The sequence below is a fragment of the Artemia franciscana genome, chromosome 13 (genome assembly GCF_032884065.1).
Source record: "Artemia franciscana chromosome 13, ASM3288406v1, whole genome shotgun sequence".
NCBI lineage: Eukaryota > Metazoa > Arthropoda > Branchiopoda > Anostraca > Artemiidae > Artemia > Artemia franciscana.
In genome coordinates, this window is record NC_088875.1 from 34,721,976 (window position 1) to 34,743,380 (window position 21,405).

The 21,405-nt window shown below is 34.6% G+C and overlaps 1 protein-coding gene across 1 annotated transcript in view; it reads left to right on the forward strand.

The window, feature by feature from the left end:
* LOC136034306 (tyrosine-protein phosphatase Lar-like) overlaps nucleotides 1–21,405 on the forward strand; it is a gene marked incomplete in the record, with an annotated part of 449,438 nt that overhangs the window by 84,500 nt on the left and 343,533 nt on the right. The window contains 1 exon segment of the mRNA XM_065715442.1: nucleotides 7,933–8,092. Within this exon segment, the coding sequence (XP_065571514.1) occupies nucleotides 7,933–8,092 (160 nt within the window).

Below are 21,405 nucleotides of genomic sequence, written 5' to 3' on the forward strand. Positions count from 1 at the left end.
CCGATTCGACGATTTGGGGGGCTGAAGGGAGGGGAAGAATTATAAAAATTGAGGTATTTTTAACTTACGAGTGGGTAATCGGATCTTAATGAATTTTGTTATTTAGAAGGACCTCGTGACTCAGACCTCTTAATTTAAATTATAATTTAAATTAATTAAATTGATTTAAATTATCCTTAATCAGAGCTCTTATTTTAAACCCCGACCGGCATTAAGCCTCTGATTTTCCTTTTAAAGCAATCTATTGATTCTTAGAATTTTGCTAGAGCTCATACCATATGATCTCTTGGCTCGGGCTCTTCCGACCTCGTCACAAATGCCATATGAGCTCTTTGCTTCTGTTTTTTATTGAAAACTAAAATATGAGGAGGGCTAACATCCCAAAAATACGGAGTAATTTCTTTTCGTTTTAAGTTTTAATGTCGCTCCTTACTTTCATTTAAAGAAAAACTTTTTTTCATTTAATTTCTGAATGTTTTTGAATTATTGCAGGTTTTGATTTTGGCTCACCGTACCTGAATAATTAAAGCAAAATTTAGAAATGAATTTTACTTTTTTTTTGGCTAAATGGCTTTCTCAAAGTTTTGATCGGAGAGTTTTGAGAAAAAATGGGCGAGGGAGGGGGTTTAGTTGCCCTTCAAGTTCTTGGTTTCTTAAAAAGACCATTAGAACTTTAATTTTATTTATCAACGTTTTTATTATTAATAATTATACGTAACTTACAAATAAATTACGTAACGAATTTCTACATTCGTATATTTTTATTACTTATATAAGGGGGTTCGCCCCCTCGTCAATACTTCTTTCTTTACATTAAAGTTCGAATTTTTTTTCCAATTCTTTAATCAATGACCTCTGAATCACAAAGGCCGTTTAATTAGAATAAATGGCTATTTTGAAATTACTTAAATACTTTAGCTTAAAGAGCGAGGTATTGAGGAGGGGACGAACTCCCTAATATACGTAATAATTTATGTTTGTTTTATTTTTTAATGTTGCTCCTTACTTTCAGTTGAAAAAACATGTTTTTTTTTTAATTTCTTATCGTTTTTGAATTAATGCAAGCTTGATTTCGGCTCACCATAAATGAATAATTAAAACAAAATGGCTTACTCAAAGTTTTGATCGAACGATTTTGAGAAAAAGGGCTGGAGAGGGGGTGTAGTTGCCCTCCAATTTCTTGGTTTCTTAAAAAGGTCACTAGTACTTTTAATTTTATTTACGAACGATTTTATTAGTAATAATTCTACGTAACTTACAAATGAACTTACGTAACGAACTTCTATATTCGTATATTTTAATTAGGTATATGAGGGTAGGGGGTCGCCCCCTCGTCAATAGTTCGCTCTTTACACTCTATTTTGAATTTTGTTCCAATTCTTTAAGAATGACCCCTGAATCAAAAAGGCCGTTTAATTAGAATAAATAGCTCTTTTGAAATTACTAAAAATACTTTAGCGTAAAGAGCGAGATATTGAGGATGGGACGAACCCCCTGACACCGAAGTAATTTCTGTACGTTTTAAGATTTATTGCTGCTCCTTACTCTAAGTTCAAAAAAAGCCTTTTTTTAAAGCTTTTTTATAATAAAAAGCTTTTTTATTTAATTTCTTTTTTTTTCAAAATGACACTGGAAAATCCAGCGCCCCCTTCATGGAAATTTTCTTCCTCCATGGAAAGATCCTTTCACTTAACACCCTCGTTAATTATTCTTTAAGTAACATTCTCTAAGAACGACTCCTGAACTACAAAGGCCGTTTATCTAGAATAAATAGCTCTTTTGAAATTACTAAAATTCGTTTAGCGTAAAGAGCGAGGTATTGAGGAGGGGAGGAAACCCCTGCCAACGAAGTAATGTTTGTACGTTTTAAGTTTTATTGTTGCTCCTTACTCTAAGTTAAAAAACTTGCTTTTTTATTTCATTTATTGTTGTTTTAATAAATAATACTGGAAAATCCAGCGCCCCGACTTGGGAATTTTCTTCCTCCATGGAAAGATCCTTTCACGTAACACCCTCATTCGACCCTCCCCCCCACCACCAGAAAAATCCCCCTGAAAACGTCAGTATACTTCCCAATAACCAATACTATATGTAAACAATGGGCTAAGTTCTTAACTTGTAGCCCTTCACCCGGGGACTTTGGGGGATTAATTCGTCCTCAAAGACGTAGTTATTAGATTTTTCGACTATTCGGAACAAAATGGCTATGTCAAAATTTTGGTAAGGTGACTTTGTAAAAAAAGAGCATGGGAGCGGGCCTAGTTGCCCTCCAAATCTTTGTTCACCTAAAAAGGGAACTAGAACTTTTAATTTCTGTTAAAATGAACCCTCTCGCGATATTCTATGACCACTGGGTCCCTACTATCACCCCTGGAAAAAAAAATAAACACGCATCCGTTATCTTTCTTCTGGCTAAAAATACAAAATTCCACTTTTTGTAAATATGAGCTTAAATCCCCTACAACAGGGTTCTCTGATACGCTGAATCTGATGGTATAATTTTCGTTAAGATTCTTTTTTGAAAATAACCCTTTTTTGAAAATAAGGCCAATTTTCGCAGGCCCGTAACTTTTCATGGGTAAGACTAAACTTGATGAAACTTATGTATTTAAAATCAGCATAAAATTTTGATTCTTTGTGTGTATATATTAGTATCAAAATCCCGTTTTCTTAGTTTTGGTTACTATTGAGCCTGGTCGCTCCTTACTACAGCTCGTTACCACGAAACTGTTTTGAAAAAATGTTAGATAAACTGACTTGTTTAGAAGCTGAATTAATCAAATATGTAGAGAAATAGAAATGATAAAAATTAAAGAAAGCATATGCACTTGCTGTTTGATTTTAATATACCAATAATCTGGTGAAGGAATATCATGGATTTGTCCTCTTGCTTCTGTTTGTTTGAATATACATAGCATGTTTAAGTACATTGTTGCAGTGGCTTGCCCAAAGCGGCTGCTAAAAATAAGTAATTTAGTATTCAATGGATAAAATGTGTTTCGTCATGTTTTAGCATTCTCCCTCACTTTTAAGGAATTTTCTTAGGAACGTATAAAGTCAAGGTTTGATTAGGCGCATTGAAACTGAATTCTCTAAATTCACCCTCATATACGTAATAAAAATATACTAATATAGAAGTTCATTACATAAGTTAATTTCTAAGTTACGTATGTTTATTACAAATAAAAAACGTTCTTAAGTAAAGTTAAAAGTTATAGTGGTCTTTTTAAGTAAGCAAAAAATTGGAGGGCAACTAGGCCCCCTTCCCCGCTCTTTTTTCTCAAAATCGTCGATCATTTCTTTGAGAAAGCCATTTAGCCAAAAAACTAAAAATTAATATGCATTTTGTTTTAATTGTTCATGTATGGTGAGCCATAATCAAAACCTGCATTAATTCAAAAACGTTCAGAAATTAAATATATAAAAAACAAGTTTTTTGAACAGAAAGTAAGGAGCAACAATAAAAGATAAACAAAACAGAAATTATTACGTATATGAGGAAGTTCGTCCCCTCCTCAATACCTCCCTCTTTACGCTAAAGTAATTTTAGTAATTTTAAAATAGCTATTTATTCTAATTAAACGGCCTTTGTGATTCAGGGGTCATTCTTAAAGAATTGGAGCGAAATTCGAACTTTAATGTAAAGAGCAAGGTATTGACGAGGGGATGAACCCCCTTACATACATAATAAAAATATACGAATATAGAAGTTCGTTACGTAAGTTAATTTGTAAGTTACGTATAATTATTACTAATTAAAACGTTCGTAAATAAAATTAAGAATTCTAGTGGCCTTTTTAAGTAGCCAAAAAATTGGAGGGCAACTAGGCCCCCTCCCCATCCCCTTTTTCTCAAAATCTTCCGATCAAAACTGAGAAAGCTATTCAGCCAAAAAAAGTAAAATTAGTCTGCAAATTTCGTTTTAATTATTCATATACGGTGAGACAAAATCAAAACCTGCATTAGTTCAAAAACGTTAAGAAATTAAATAAAAATAACAAGTTTTGTTTTAACTGAAAATAAGGAGCGACATTGAAACTTCAGACGAATAGAAATTATTCCGTGTATGAAAGGGGCTGTCCCCTCCTCAACGCCCCGCTCTTTACGCTAAAGTTTGACTCTTTCTCACAACTCTACTTTTTAAAACAATAAAAAACTTTACCGTACAGAGCGGGGCGTTGAGGAGGGGACAGCCCATTTCATATAAAGAATATTTTCTGTTCGCTCTATGTTTAAATGTCACTCCTTACTTTTAGTTAAAGAACTTGTTTTTTTTATTTAATTCAGTTTGGGATTAAACTCCAAGACCACTTTTCCTTGTAGGCCACCTTCCTATGCCAGTTGTACCACTTTCCCATTACTCTTCTCTCCACTGCCGCTACCCAGTGGCTTTGAGAAATTAGGTATGAAGGGTTCTGGTGCATCTTCTGTCAGTGATGTTCCAGCCTTGGGTGCATCATCTTCTGTCCCATTAGCTTCGATCTCAAAATGTCCAGAGACCCAGTTCAGGTTAATTCGGTATCCTTTGGATGCTAGACTATTCAGTGCTTCGTAGCATTCCAATTCACTTCTTTGACAACTCTTCATATTCTGAAGGGCTGCTTAAGTATTTCATACCAGTTTTCATGCTTCAACGGTTGCAATGAATCGATTTTCTGTATTAACATTTTTGCGTTTTCCCTGCATCCGGTATCTATGAGCCGTTTTGCGTTAGAAAAATCGCATCATTGTGAACAAAGTGATGATGTTTCAGTCCGTTTAATCGGCTATCTGAGAATCAAAAACAGAAGAGGTCTAGCAAGAAAATTAAATAGCAGTTGTTTTATTTGGGAGAAACCTTTTTTAATTTTCATTTCTCGATTCAAAATGCAAATATTGAAAGTGCATTTATTACTCCTCAAAACCATTGTCTTGTCCAACTTTCTACCAGAACTTTTTCCACAACAAAATATTTCCTAGAAAAAAAAAATCATTCTTCGTAACATTTCCTAAACCCATAAAAATTGCACCCGACTTCCTCAGTCAAATTTGAGGGAAGTCAACCATATTATATATATCAGTCACCATTGTTCAGTAGAGTAATTCTATCATTTCAAACAAAAGGAATACGTCCCATTTCAATTATCTTCCTTTTATCTTCAGCACCATTTTACCAAAATTCATTTAGTTGCTGATAATAGAAGCGTTTTAGTAAATGTCAAATCTGTATTATTTCCGAGGATACAATGTAAGTGGGATTAGCGATATGAAATTTTGTCTTTGACATTTGTGTTTTGCTTCACTAAGAGTGGACAAAATCTATATATATTCTGTCTCGTGGTTCCCTCAATAAAAGATTTACTCGATTTCGCCACATAAAGAAAGTAATCTCTGAGAACAGGATAGACGAGGAAATAACTAACCCAAAAGAAATTTAGTGGTAAAAGTAATGTGTCTTTAATACCGAGGTTTGGCGATTTTGAGACAAATAAATTCTGACATGGAAAATTTTTTTAATAAAAGAAGTCGAATGAGGTATGGATATCATTTCAATGCCCCCCCCCCCGGTTTTCGTATATTCTTTGACCCGAGAAACTAAAGAGATGCTAGTCCTCCTGATCTACGTAGTGGAGTAAATTCGTTAAAATATAGAGGGGAGCTAAATATATTTTTTCAGATCTGAGGGGGGGGGGACTGACATTTTTTCAATTTTTCAAAAACAAAAATACCAAGAAACTCATTTTCAATGAAGATACTCGAAAAAAGATATTTTTCAAAATCAAAGAGAGGGTAATGGGGCACATGCACCCGGCTGGCTCAACCTCCCATTTGACGCCATTGGGTTTCCACCGAGGGACGTCATAGCATCAAGCTCAGCCTCGCAACTTATAAGGATTTTTTTTTTCTTGAAGTAACATTGAAGGACCGTTTAATATCTTAAGATACGGGCTAGGCACAGGGGCGTAGACAAAAATTCATTTGTTAATTTCTCGTCACTTCTTGTTTAAATTATCTAATGTTTTTTTTTGTTTTTTTTTTATGACTGCGACACTCGAAAAAAAAATTCTGGGCCTTTTTATTGTTTAGTAAGTTACTGGGTAGCTCTGATGTTAAATTACATAAAAAAAACTAGTTTTTTTAACTGAAAGTAAGGAGCGATATTAAAACTTAAAACGAACAGAAATTACTCCGTATATGAAATGTGTTGTCCCCTCCGCAATCCCTCGCTCTTTACGCTAAAGCTTTTAATTGTTTTAAAAAGCAGAATTGTGGCAAAGAGTCAAACTTTAGCGTAAAGAGCGAGGGATTGCGGAGGGGACAAACCATTTCATATACGGAGTAATTTCTGTTCGTTTTAAGTTTTAATGTCGCTCCTTACTTTCAGTTAAAAAAACTGTTTTTTTTTTATGTAATTTCTGAACGTTTTTGAATTAATGCATGTTTGATTTTGGCTCTTCCCACATAAATTATTAAAATAAAATTTGCATATTAATTCCTTTTTTGGCTAAATGGCTTTCTCTTAGTTTTGATCAGACGATTTTGAGAAATAAGGGGTGGGGAAGGAGGCCTAGTTGCCCTGCAATTTTTCGGTTACATAAAAAGGCAACTATAACTTTTAAGTTTAACGAATGTTTTTAGTAGTAAAAAATATACGTAACTTAAGAATTAACTTACGTAACAAACTTTTATATTCTTAAATTTGTATTATGTATATGAGGGGGTTTGTACCCTCGTTAATACCTCGCTCTTTCACTAAATGGTAAGTTTTGTCCCAATTCTTTAAGGATGACCCCTGAATCAGAAAGGCCGTAGAATAAATAGTTGAAATTACTAAAAATACTATATCATAAAGAGCGAGGTATTTATCTCCTCCTAAATACCTCGCTCTTTATGCTAAAGTATTTTTAGAACCCCTCATATGCGTAATAATCTCTGTTCGTTTTAAGTTTCTATGCTACTCCTTACTTTCAATTGAAAAAAACTTTTCCATGTTTATTTTTTCATTGTTTTTTTTAGTAATTTTAGAAAATCCATCGCCCTTTTCATTGAATTTCTGTTCCTCCATGACATATTTCTCCAAAGAAAGATCCTCACACACAGCCCCTCCCCTCAACCCCATCCCCAAAACCCACCAAAAAAAAAAATCCCCTGAAAACATTTGTACGCTTCCCAATAACCATTATTATGTGTAAACACTGGTCGAAGTTTGTAACTTGCAGCCCTCCCCCAGGGACTGTGGGGGAGTAAGTCATTCCCAAAGACATAGTTATTATGGTTTTTGACTATGCGGAACAAAATGGCTATCTCAAAATTTTGATCCGTTGACTATGGAGAAAAAATGAGCGTGGGAGGGGGCATAGGTGCCCTCCAATTTTTTTGGTCACTTAAAAAGGGCACTAGAACTTTTCATTTCCGTTAGTATGAGTCCTCTTGCGACATTCTAGGACCACTTGGTCGATACGATGACCCCTGAAAAAAACACAAAAAAACAAACAAACAAATAAACACGCATCCGTGATTTGTTTCTGGCAAAAAATATGAAATTCCACATTTTTGTAGATAGGAGCTTGAAATTTTTGCTTATGGGTTCTCTGATACGCCGAATGCGATGGTGTCATTTTCGTTTAGATTCTATGACTTTTTTGGGGTGTTTCCTCCTATTTTCCAAAATAAGGCAAATTTTCTTAGGGTCGTAACTTTTGATGACAAAGACTAAATTTGATGAAACTTATATATTTAAAATCAGCATGAAAATCTGATTCTTTTGATGTATATTTTAGCATCAAAATTCCATTTTTTAGAGTTTCGTTTACTATTGAGCCGGGTCGCTCCTTACTGCAGTTCCTTACCACGAACTGTTTGATTTGCAGTCTGTAAGCTATTGACTTGTGGTTATTTTATTAGTGTTTTTATGTTATATACTGTTTAATGTGTTGTTGCATTTACTTTCAGATTATAAGCACAAACAGATTCACAGTGATTCCAGGCCTTGGATTTTCGGTTCTTCGTATTGATGTTATCAGAAGTGAAAGGGACGAAGGAAGATATGAATGCTTAACACAAAATAGCGGCGGTGAACAAACTGCTTCTGCAAAGCTCCTAGTGTATCCTGGTAAGTGTCTACTCATTTAGAATCTCTAATTTGGAGAAAGACTACTACTACTAACACATCATCTAAGTACCAATCCGCCTGAGGAGAAAGAAATCATTGGACAATGTGGGAGGAAAAGGAAAAAAGGAGACGATGAAAGGATGGGGATAGGTTAAAGAGAAAAATAGTAGTGCCTTAAATGTCCGCGTTATAAAATTTGATTTAATTGTGTTCGTTTATTTTTTGTGATGTCATATTATTTCTGTGAAGTCACATTTTTGAGCCAATCACATAACGGCTTAAGCATGTGTCCGAAAGGAACCTCACCTTTTTACACGCTGCTGATTATGTCAAATTTTGAGTTAATAAAAAGAACACTAAGCCTTATTGGTCCTTTTGTTTATGAAATTTTTAGTAAGTAACAAGAAAGAAAAGCTGATGAGTCACACGATTTTTCACAAGTAAACTCCCTCTTTCTCTGAGGACAGTGGATCTTTCCTGATAATATCAGATTAACTTAAATTTTTGGTTGTGTTCGGCCGATTACTGATGTGTTTGGGTATGAATGACAAAGTTGGAACCAGAGTAATACGAAAAAAAATGTTCAACTCGACATACTGGGAGGTAACCCTTATAAACCTAAAATACTCAAAGTTAATGAGGCTGCTACACTCCCACTGGCTGGATCCAACACTAAAATCTAATCTGGTGTTGGATTGTGTTGAAAAATAACTTAGGAAAAAGTTGGGGGGGGGGGCACTAGATAGGTGACTCATTTGTTCCACAATATTCGGGACATTTTTAATTTTCATTTCATTTGAAACGAGACATCACCTTCTGATTTTATACTTAAATTCCTCCCTGACTTTTATCAACGTCTTTTCCATCCAGTTAATGACATACGCATAAAACCTCCCTATAAAAAATTTAAGCAGCAGGGAGCTGAGATACTTAAGCTAGCGTCTCCTTAATTACTGGAGGGTGTATAAACTCGTAGTTTATATCCTTCAATACTAATTATTTACACTTCCTGTTTCTTTGTTTTAATTTGTGCTTTCACCTATTGGCTTATTCACTTTTTGTCGATTCTCTTTATTTTTTGTTTGCTCTAATCTTTGTGCTTTTACCTACCTTTTAAGACCATTTGAGTAGTGATGCCTCACTGGTTTTTAGTGCAACCATAGGGGTAAACGAATGGAGCTACTAGCCCCACAAGACGTTATTACTCACACCTGGGTCTGACGCAATATTATAGTGCACATATATAGGACATCTACGTCATAGGGTTCGCCTGTTATGTAATAGCGTTTGCATATTACCTGATAGGGTTTGGTTGTTACATAATAAGGAATGATTACTTATGTTGAGGGTGATGTAATCTTGCTTGACTTCATAGATTTGCTTCAGTATTACTTCTGCATCGGAAGGTAAACATCTATATCTTATTTTTTAAAAAAAGTGAAGACGAAATATTCCGTGAAGACGTGTATTCATGATAAAGTTCTCGTAGCATTAAACACCAAGAAAGAGAAATATTTGAATTATGAAACATGTGCTAATGGTTACACTATTGGATATGTATGCGTGCTTTGCCACGACAGTAAGGAGATAAATTTCTTTGAAGTATGGAGATAATTCCGGTGTTATAGAGGTGGATATGCGAGAGTAGTATTTCCTGAGAAGTTCTTGCTCAAAGAGAACCCAAACATAAAACTTCTAGTTGATGACAAAGGTCAACTTCTTGCTGATGGTAACACATTACCCGTCGATAAATCATACCATTCTCCTACTATTATCATTCAACGAAGGGTAAAAAGAAGAAAAACATACTTATCCCGCATTATCATGCAACATATTTTGCCTAGGTGCCGAAACTGCAACCTATGTAAAAATAACATGGTAATAGACATTGAAATCGTGATTAAAATAAATTGATTACTAGCGAAAACTATCAGCAAGGAAATTAAACATGAATTAAAGTAAAACAGTTCAAAATAGGGATGATACCTTTTTATTGACAGTGAAATATAAAATTATTTAACTGGATATTTCGAACACATATACAGTGTTCATCATCAGCAGTAAAACTAAAAGACATGAATAAAAATAAACAGAATTTATACCTAATAAACTAATTACATATAGTTTATTGCTCTTATTTTTTTCAATGCAACAGCCGAGGCAAATCTCCTTGACCTTTTCGGTTCCGGTTCATTAGATTTAACTGACGTATTACGTGGACAGAGGTCATAGCTCTTAGGTGAAGTGATATTTACTTTATTTGACCTCAGTAAATTATCATAAATTGAGTTCAATCCAAATTCACCTGTATCTCTGTTTATGGAATTATTCTTGAACAGAATTTTTTTAATTTCGATTGTTTCCCTGAAAGTTTGCTTTAAACCTTGGTCCCTAGAAATCAAAGAAACATTTTCAAACAAAATAAAATGATTTGGAAAATTAAAGATATGCTCCGCGAGGGCCGACGTGAAATCTTCAGGTTTGGTATTTTGCTTTAAAGACGATGAAATGGAATTATGATGTTGTAGCAATCTCGTTCTTAAATTCTGGTTAGTACGTCCCACATAAGAGCTTCCACAAGTACATGGACAAACATGAATTGACGAAAAATTTCTTTTACTAGCTCCAATGATACTTTACCCAGATATACATTCATTGAACCTTGAATCAACCTATGAAAAAGGAGTAAGTTTGTTACTAGGGAGATTTTTAGTGTGTCTGTAATCAGTAGTGAGAGTGTTGATATAATGGTAGCTAAATTTATTGATATATTAATTGAAACAATACAAAATGATATTGTGACCGTGCTTTTAACCACATGCTTTTATGCTTTTAACCACTACCTAGATTGCCATTTTGCAAGGCAACAAGAAATAAGTAGAACATCTTGTCTAAAGAAGTTTTGTGACGTCACTCAATTACTCCTACTTCTAGAATACATTCATTTATAGATTATCCGTCAGTTTCTTTTTGGAAGTGAGAGAGTCAACATTAAAAATGTTTAAACATATCCATTTTGTTTGTATACATTGAGCAGCTGGTCAGCTGTGAGAATTGTGCTATTATTGATGACTATAATGAAAAGTGAAGATTAGGCAATCCATGTAAGTTGCATAGAGGTTACACAGTGCAAATTTAAGACTGTATTCCCTGTATTGAAGATATTTGTGATTCTCAAACTAGGGGTTTCCTATGCTCCAATTGTCACTATGATAAATGTGATCAATGGGAAAATACTTACCCTGGCATGATTGCAAAAACCCTAAACCTCATTTCAGTTTGTTTTTAAGAGACTGGTGTCGTGACGACACGTGAACGACGACACTGTCGTCGTTCTTTAAAATTGTGTAGGGAAGAAGAACCTGGTCTACGCTACAATTGCTGGAAAAATAAGAGAGCCTGGTTCTTACGTCATTACTGTGAAGATACCGGCTACTATGATTATAAACCTACTGATTTTTATTTGGCTAATACAGAAAGCGATTCTTCATATTAGAAAATCGTTCCTGACATTGCTTCAAATAAGGAAATTAAAAAACGTGAATTTTGCAATATTAATCGAAATAGTATTATTGACTTTACGAAGATATAATAAAAGATATAATAGAATATAATAAAAGATATAATAGAAGATATAATAAAAATGAAGTTACATTATATTGTAGAGTCAAGATGTCCTTACTTTGCATGTCAAGATGAATACAAGTTGAATCATGACGAGCCTAAGGGCACTGAAATTAATATTATACCTTTAAGAAAGAGTATTTTCAACTAGAAATTCGTTCACTCAAGGATTGTCACTATGAATTCTAAGAAATTCACTGTAAGTATATCTGCAACATCAAAAAATAAAATATAATAGTGTTTGAAAACCACTGCTTTTGGTTGATAAATCTTGTACTCGCTTCCGATTTCGTACAATAGATTTTCCACTTTGATCAAGAAAGTTTTAATGCGAGGCGTGTACAATGTATATGGCAGGCCAAGAGGATAACAAATTTTACATTCCTCGCTGTCTGAAAGATGCAGAACCAATACCCCGTCTTTACAGTTGATGGCTACTATTAACAATGATAAGGGCATTGTTAACACTTTAAACTTGTTCAGGGAAATCCGAAGGTTAATAGGATTCGTATTTGGACTTGTAAGGATCCAAATTTAATGCATTGATTATTTGATTCGTGTTCATGGTGCCAAGTTTAATAAAACACTGCCATCAGAATTAATTTCTCAATAGGTTTCAAAATGATTTAGAGAGATTATTGTAATACACTCAGCTAATGGTTCGGTAAAGGTACATTCTAAACGTATTGTAACCGTTTGGACAATAGTCATATCTTGAGTACCGGACAAAGTATTGCAGTACCCACAATGTACCCACAATGATTGCATGAATTTTCGGTTATACCATTTTCAAATAATTGTGAATCTCGAACTCGGGGATTGCATTGCCAAGTCATATGAGGTCCTATAGGATTTAACAAAGGATACATTGTATAGTGGAATTCCATTTACTTTACATACAAGAGATTAAAGACCAAACATTGTAATTTATGTGAAGAATCTGTCCAGGATCTAACTGCACTAGCACTTTTTACAAAGGTCAAAGCAAATTTTGAAGGAATTTCACCATTGATAAATGACGAATCGATGTAGGCACATATACCTGCATTAATATGTAATTGATTGGTGATTATATGCGGAACGAGCAATTTGATATTATTTTCACTGGCTCTTAATTTCTCAATTGCCGAAGCAACAGAACTCATAACTTGTTGTTTTCGTACATGAAGTATTGCCGAGGTGAGAGCGACTGTTGCACAAGGTGCTGTGTCAACTACTTTTTGCAAAATAAAATGGGACGGAGCAAGTTGTAGCTTTATATCAATATTAACATTGGGAGGCAACCACTGAGGCATAATAAATATCATGTTTATTTTCCCAACCAAGTGTAAATCTTTGTTTGTCGTACCTCCAAGTATATTGGTAGCGACAGCGTCCGGTTTATATTCATATTCAATAGCCAGACCTCTCACTAGCTTATATGACAATATAGTCATCAACGTAAATTGTATAGAATTTGCATAATTTGAAAGATTATTGCTGGTGCTCATTAACGTTCCATTTATGTAGACACTGATATGTCTACTAAATAAATAAATTGTGCGACACACAATTTTCATAGGATAACCCCTCGGTTGCACTTGGTTGTTCATTGTTTGATTTTTTGACGATAAATCTATAAACGTAGATGTCAAATCTGTGAAAAAATCTTCACTGGAATAAATTTGAAAATGTAAGTTTTCAGAGAGCGGTTGCTGTGGGTAAAATTGTTCATGGTAACCATGTTTTACACTCACAATCCACATTTTCCGCGTTGAAAAGATCTAGAGATGAGTTGACTGAAAGATGAGATTCTTTCTGTCGTAGATATGCCATTTTTAGGAAGAGAAATCACTTTTCATCGAACAATGTTTACTTTTAGTTCCTTTTTCTTATATGACAAGAGCAATCTTTTACGCTTCCAGCCCGAGTTGAGACTGATGAGTGATGAGGTGTTTCTCGCCCTTTTTAAACCTTTCACTATTTGTCATGATTTCAATCGCTAGCCGAGGGATATCGCTCTGGACCTGAGATTTTATGAAACACTTTAAAATCCTTCCTAGAGCCCCAATCCTGTAGTTTAGAGGACGCAAACTTTGCCGCAACCACTACAATATATTTTATAGCCAGGGGTAGAACTGTGAGAAATAATTTAGCAAACCAATAGGCGAGACAGTAACTGGACATTGACGAATGGCCCCTGTAATAGTCCATTCCATGACCCAATTGTCGTGGTCTAAGATTATAAACATAGCAATCAATACCAGGACAAACAAAATCATTTTTTCAATTAGCCATTTAACTGAATTGATCGAAAATGACATATAATAACAGCCAAATCTTTTGTTATTGCTAGAAGATCGTCCAATTCACTTCTTTATGTTTACTGACAGAGCTCCCAAAGATGAAACGTTGACTGGAATATAGTGAAGGTGCTTTATAGTGTAGTGGCGAATGTGGCCGTGTTTCTTTCAATAATACGTAAGAAGGGGACATTGGTATTATCAATTTTCGATGTCTCGACAAAGGATGCGTAAAAAAAAATACGAAGCCCATAAGAAACCGGGTGCATAGTCTGCATAGATAACACGATCCTTGCCACTGAAGTTTTTCCTCTAGCAATACGATCTTTAAAACCAAGAGCCTCATGTAAATCCTTATTGAGGAAAATTCTTTAGTTCTCACATGGATTGGTAATGTAAATTTTCCTCTGTTCTGTTGAATAGTTGAACGGAAGCCACTCTTTTTGCGAACTGCAATTTTTTGTTGATAATTTGACACAGCTCATGCATATTCTTATGTTCCTTGTAGGGTATGCTAGAAAAAGGGTAATCATCAGAGTTAAAATTTGCCACCAAATACTCATCCAAGAAGTCGAAGGATTTTACTATAATCTCATATGCATGACCTTTTTTAAGGATTTTACTATAATCTCATATGCATGATCTTTTTTAAGGATACCATACATATGTTTTAGAATACAATCAACAAGAGCGACTTCACACATTCCGTTGAATTTGATGATGGGAGAGTTTTGTCCAAAATTACTTGTTTTATTCCAATTTTTATAGAGTGGGTCAGAGACATTGGATATGAATTTCACGTAGAAATCTTGAGATATTGTGAAAGTCTTCAGCGGCAATCCAAGAATCAAGATCAGAGTTGTATCCTAGCCAAGGAACAAGCAACTGTTTCTTTTACCCTTGAGAGTATGAGTCTTTATTATCTTTTCAATTTGATACATTCCAGCGATCTTAATTTTTTGTAATTCATACTCGTAAAAGCCCCCCAAGAATTTTGTCATCTTTCATATCACGTAGACGATACGCTACAGGTTTATTGTCTAGGATTGTTGATACTTTAGAAAGTTCAGTGGACCACAAGTTATTCCTCTTAAAAAAAAAATTAGTAGTTCTATTGTTTCGAAATGTATCACCAACATTATTTTTCTTCTTCACAACCTTTTCATTGGAATATTGTTTAAGACAAATTTCAAGTGCATTGCTACCGTGATGAACTTCAAGAGAACTATGATTGGACAGTGGTCGATTAGGACAGTGATTATAAATCAACATCATTTTATCTAAATCTTGAAAAAAATCGGTAGTATTTTTTAATGTTCAATATCTTGAAATTAAAAGTCGAATTGTTCTTATCAAATGTTCAGCCAATGAGGTCTTTATTGGAATATGACTGTGATAGGGTATTGTATTATATTTCAATGAAATCTTTTTACAGTTGTATTAACAAATTCACTATCCTGATCTTTTTGAATTTCTCTATAAGAATCTTGTTCAAAGATAGATTCAGGAGCTTTAGCAACATCATCGCCTCCCTTTAAATGCATTGGAACGGCATATTCATAGCGACTAAAAACACTGCTTGCGAGTAAAATATACTTGTATGGGTTATTTTGACGTCTTTGAGTCTCGTCAAAAGAGTGAAAAGATCTTTCTATAATATATGCAAGGGGAAAAGGCTTTAGTTTTTCGATAATGATTACCACAAACTCTATGATTTCGATTAAGAGTGTAGCTGAGTTCATTCTTTTGCCAAGTTCTTTTCAACTCCAGCTACTCGGGCAAGTGTGGGGAAGGAACTTAAACTTCCCGCTTCACCACTATTTTCTTAAACTTGTTCCAAAACTTGAGCCATTTTGAGCGTAAACGCAGTGTGAAGTGTCCACTACTGTTTTGCATACTAAATGTCGTAAAAAGACTCTCGTTTGCTCCCTTATAAATCATTACTACTACTTTGTGTGCAATCCGAAAACCATATATCTTTTGATATTTCTTCATATTCCCTTAATCGATTTAAAATATGTTTATTCCCAATAAGACTTTTTGGAAAATTTGATGACATTAAAATTTGTATAAATCGCTATCAAATGATTCAATTCTTTTACGATTTGCAATCAAATCTGATACCAAATCAATTAAATTGTGATTTTTGCCGTGGATTATAACTTTTACTTTGCTAACTATAGGAATAAGGCATTAGGTCTACAATACTTGATGAAACTTCAAATATCTTATTCTTGTTTTGGCACTTTCGAAGTTTCAGAACTTACAGAATTTGAGGATGATCAATGACATTTACGTTGAGCGGTCTTTCACTGTAGAGTTTATGCCTGTCGACACGTCAAAAGGCATTTGAAGCAAAATGAATTTTTTCAAGAATTTTTCAAGAATATCTTTAAAGTGCTCTTTTGGTGAAAGTGAGTTCTATTGGCGTCAATTTAAAGGGTTTGACCATATTTCTAGAGAACAGTGTTTACAAGTGCCGCGATTATCAGTAGTAACAATGAAAAGAAACTACCACACGCTTGAACTAGCTGTTTTCTTTTAAAATATTTTCCTTTCCTTTTGCAATCTAGGGGTAGTACAAGTGAACCGTGTTTGAGTATAACTTTCCTTTGCCGCAGTCTTGAGTTACCTAGAACAGAAAATAAATATCTGTTTTCATGTAGTTTCTTCAATATCATGCTTACGACTAATGACGTTTTTACTATTCATGGGTAGATGTACGGTAATTTCATTATCAAAAATATCCGTGACCACAAGTAACTCTTCGGGTGTGTTTTGATTGAGGTCCAATCGAATGTATCCATAAGGTTTATTAGTAGCTTGATTGTGTGCCGAGTAAACATTTCGGTTCACTGGGATATATTAGCCTGTTTAAAGTTATAAGAGAACATGAATCACGAGCAACCTTATAGATGAGATAGTAAATACAATTCAAAGAAAGTGTCCTCATACACTTGCTCTGATGAAAGAGATTGTGGAGAACAACAGTTACAAGAATTTTCTCGTGATAATACCGAACCGTGAATAATTGTACCATCTTCTGAGACCATTCTTCAATGGATTTAGCCAAATCATTTATAATCAATCACGAGTTTGGTTCAATAATATTAAACACCAATTCCCCGTATGAATTTTGTGTATGTTGCAATAGTCTTTTTTTGATCATAGGACTCTTGCCACACACTATTGCAATAATATATTTTTCGGGTTTTCTAAAAGCATTATATGATGATTCTGGATTATTTTCGTTAAAATGTTGTTTTGCCAGACATCGAAGGTCTGGAAAGAAATGATCTGAATGGGATTTTAAATTGATACATAATGACCAGTGTCAAAATACAACTGACTGAATCTAACCTCAATCTATTGAATAAATACTCAAAATTATAATATATGGTTTCTCCAGTGTCAAAATACAACTGACTGAATCTAACCTCAATCTATTGAATAAATACTCAAAAATTATTATACATGGTTTCTTTGATGCATAAATAAATACGCTACAATATAATACATGGTTTCTTTGATGCATAAATAAATACGCTACAATTTTTAAAAAACATATTTACATAAGCACTTGAACATATTTACATGAATATCAAAAAACTTAAAAAACTCATGGACATGTCGCCGGGTGGGGCAGCTGGGCCGGGCCGGAAGCCGTTGCGCCAACTGCAGGCTTTGGCCAACCGGCGCGATTGCATTACTGATAAAACAAAAATATAGTATTCAGTGTTTTTTTTAAAACATCGGTTACGCTTTGCGTAAAAAAATAAATAAATATATAAATAAATAAATATAAACAAATAAAAAACATGTAAAAAGCACTACATATAAGAACACACGCCGCTGAGCTGGAAACTGAGGGATGGCGACTCTTGGGATAGAGTCTTAGAAAAAAGGGACCCCCTCCCAACAATTATAGCACTTTCTCCTGACCGAGACGCCGTCTGTACTCTACACATACGTCTCGATCTGAAGTAAGATAAATACCGTACGTTATCACTCTCACACCGCCCACATACTCATAGACATTGTCCGAAATGGCCGACATGACATTTTTTTGACTCGAACCGTGTAGTTTGTTAATTTTAAAGAGCGAAAGGCCATGACACTTGCTCTTGGAACTAAATTACTTTCTACACAGTTCCTTTAAACAGTCATATCAAAATTTTTCTTTCCATAGTGTGAAGGTAACCCCTGGCAGACTTTCATATCCTCATTGTGTGTTTGCACACAGTACACCTTCGGACCTGCCGGCACACCTTTGGATATTAAGTCGCTCCCCGTCTCGGATTTAAAAAATAACAGTTTATTTGGGGCCCGGCACTTCACCAGATCTGGGTAAATGGAGTCGCCCCAGTTGGTGCAGTCCATTCCAGAGCTAATGTGCTCATCATTTTCCAAATCTTAAATAAAATTTCAGTTTTAACTTTTAACTGGGCGAGAAGCTTGCTACTTGTCCCTGTAAAAAACACTAAGCAACTGAAACGTCAACTCAACGCCCTATGCGCCAGCAATGGCTCAGGAGGATCTTTATCCTTTTTTTTTAACTTTTAACAGCAGTGAATCAGTGTCTCCATAATCAATTGAATTTGTCTCTCCCTCGGCTATTGTAGCTTACACACATTGTAATAAAATTCCAACATGAGTTTTTTTTTAAATCTCTAATATTGCGCTACCAGAAGCAATATTTCTATTTAAAACTACATTTCCTTTTTTGTATATGTAAAAGGGCCATATTCAAGTCTATGATCGTGAACGATGCGAAATTCGGATCGGAAATGATTTTGGCACATTCTTTTTCAAACCTCTCTCTCTATGAGGAATTTAAACTGTCTTAACCTTAGTAAGGGGGGGGGGGGTTATTTAGCAGAAAAATTTGAATTAGTGAATATCACAATCCGTAAATATTTCCATGTGCTTTTATTGTCTAAATAATATAGTAAAAGAAAACATTTGAGCTATAAAAATTGTAAACAAGTGCGTTTAAATGTAGTAGAAAAAGAAGAATAAATCATGCCCCCTTTGGCGTGGTGCCTACTTACTCCCCCTTCTTTATCGTTGTCAGAAACCTTCCGTCTCCAACTTAAATCGTTAACTTTATGGGCATGTATTTAAGTTCAGAAGTAGTTTTAACAAGATTAAAAGAAACTTTTTCAAAAAAATGATTTTATAAAACCCTCTATGAGGAATTTAAATTTTCTTAATTTTAGTAAGGGGGTGGGTATTTAACAGAAAAATTTAAATAAGCGAATATCACGGTCCATAAATATTTCCTTGTGTTTTTTATTTTCTCCATAATATAGTAATTGAAAACATTTGAGCCATAACAGTTTTGTACAAATGCGTTTAAATGTAATAGGAAAAAAAGACGAATAAATCACACCCTCTTTGCCCTGGTGTTTACTTACTTCCTCCCTTTCTGTATCATTGTCGGAAACCTTCCCTCTCCAACTTAAATCGTCAACTTTATGTACACGTATTTAAGTTTAGATGTAGTTTTCACGAGAATAAAAGAAACTTTTTCAAAAAAATAGTTTTGTAAACCTCTCTCCATGAGGAATTTAAACTTTCTTAACCTTAGTAAGGGGGGGAGGGGTATCTAGCCAAAAAATTTGAATTGGGGAATATTACAGTCCATACATATTTCCTTTTGTTTTTATTTTCCATAATATAGTAAAAGAAAACATTTGAGCTATAAAAATTTTATACAAGTGTGTTTAAACGTAATAGAATTCCCCCTTTCCCCTGGTGCCTACTTACTCTCCCCCTTTGATTGGGTTTCAAAGAGTTTCAAAGAAATGTAAAACCTTTAAAAATTTGCCATTATTCAGCCGTCTGAGAATTTTAATGCTTCAATTCGAGGCCCAGAATTCGCAACCCAAATCACAACGCAGCAATCAATTGAGAATACGGGGTTTCGTTTTGATCCGAGTACATTGATTTACAGTTATTTTCTTGAAGAGCGATAAAAGCAAGCCTGGTACATGTTTCAAAATACCTTCCTAGGACAAGTCTGTAGACCCTGTCTCATTTTCCTAACCTAATCCTCTTTTTCAGGTGAAAAGTAGCTAAACTTGAATTTTTATAAGAAATATGCATTATAGAATACGCTAGGGGAAAAAGCCATACAATTCAGTTATTTCAGGGTTACATCTGGCCCTATCTTGGGGGGGGGTCTCAAATAATTCAATATTATTGTCAGAAAGAAGCTTGTTTGCTATTTTTCTAGTGTAATGAAAGAATATCATCTACCCCTTTCATTTAATGCCTTGATAAGCTACATTTTCCCTGGCATTTCACACTAAAATCAAGGATCATGTTTAACCATACCACCCCAATTTGCGATTCACATGTAATAACATAGTCTTGAAATTTGCCAGCTGGTAAGAACCCCTTAAGACAATTATCAGAAGAGCAGCTGTCTTGTAGAAAGTAAGCCTTTACATCATTAACAGTTTGACATACGCGGGTGCTTATGTTTTTTTTAGCAACCTGCTAGAATGTGCTTCGATTAGTGGTTTAATAGCGTTTTAATGAATTTTGCGAGCAAATTAGGTTATTCTATCATTGTGAGAATCGTGTAATAGTAGGAGGGAGGTTTTTTAGGTGATTATCCAACAGAGGGAGTTATATCAGCTAAATTTTGGGTATGCACGCCTTATTTTTTGGTGGGACAGGGTATAGAAAGAGGCTTACCTGTTGATATTATTGAGACATACCCGTTTTTTTAACGTTGAGCTTTGTCATGTTCAAAATCTTATGTAAGACTGATGGGGAATCCCGTTCTAGTGCCCGTTTTATAGCCCCCTTGAGACAATAGAAAATTAATCAGTTCCTGCTAGAAGAATAGCGGATGATGCTTCTGTTTTCGTGGAAATAGTGGGATACCAAGAAGCCTTTGTTCATAGGAAAATCAACAGTGTCTATAACGGTTCAAGTCATAGAAAATGGTAGTGAAAACCCCTTGTTTTCTGACACGAACGGGCCGTAAAGCATGAAAATATTGGATGACGCAAGGACCATGCCCTTACTTGGGAGGACCCTTGCAGGTTTTTTATTTAAAGGGAAATCGGATTTGGTGGGGTCTCGTGTTTTTTTTAAACAGTCAAAGAAATAGCGTTGCAAAAGTGCAGCAAGTGAATCCCCGTACAGTACTAACAAAACAAAAATAATTATTCCCACATTACATTCACAATAAGTCTCAATGCAAATTTGCGTATTTGGGACGACCCAAAAAACATGAAACAACTATTATTACGCTTCCTCGGAGAAATATACTTTACTCCTCCCCCTCCTCCACCGCTACTAAATAATTAGTCAACAATTTTAAAATTAATATGTTTACAGGGAATTCGAATGAATCCCGCACTCATAATTTACAACTCATTATAATTCTCG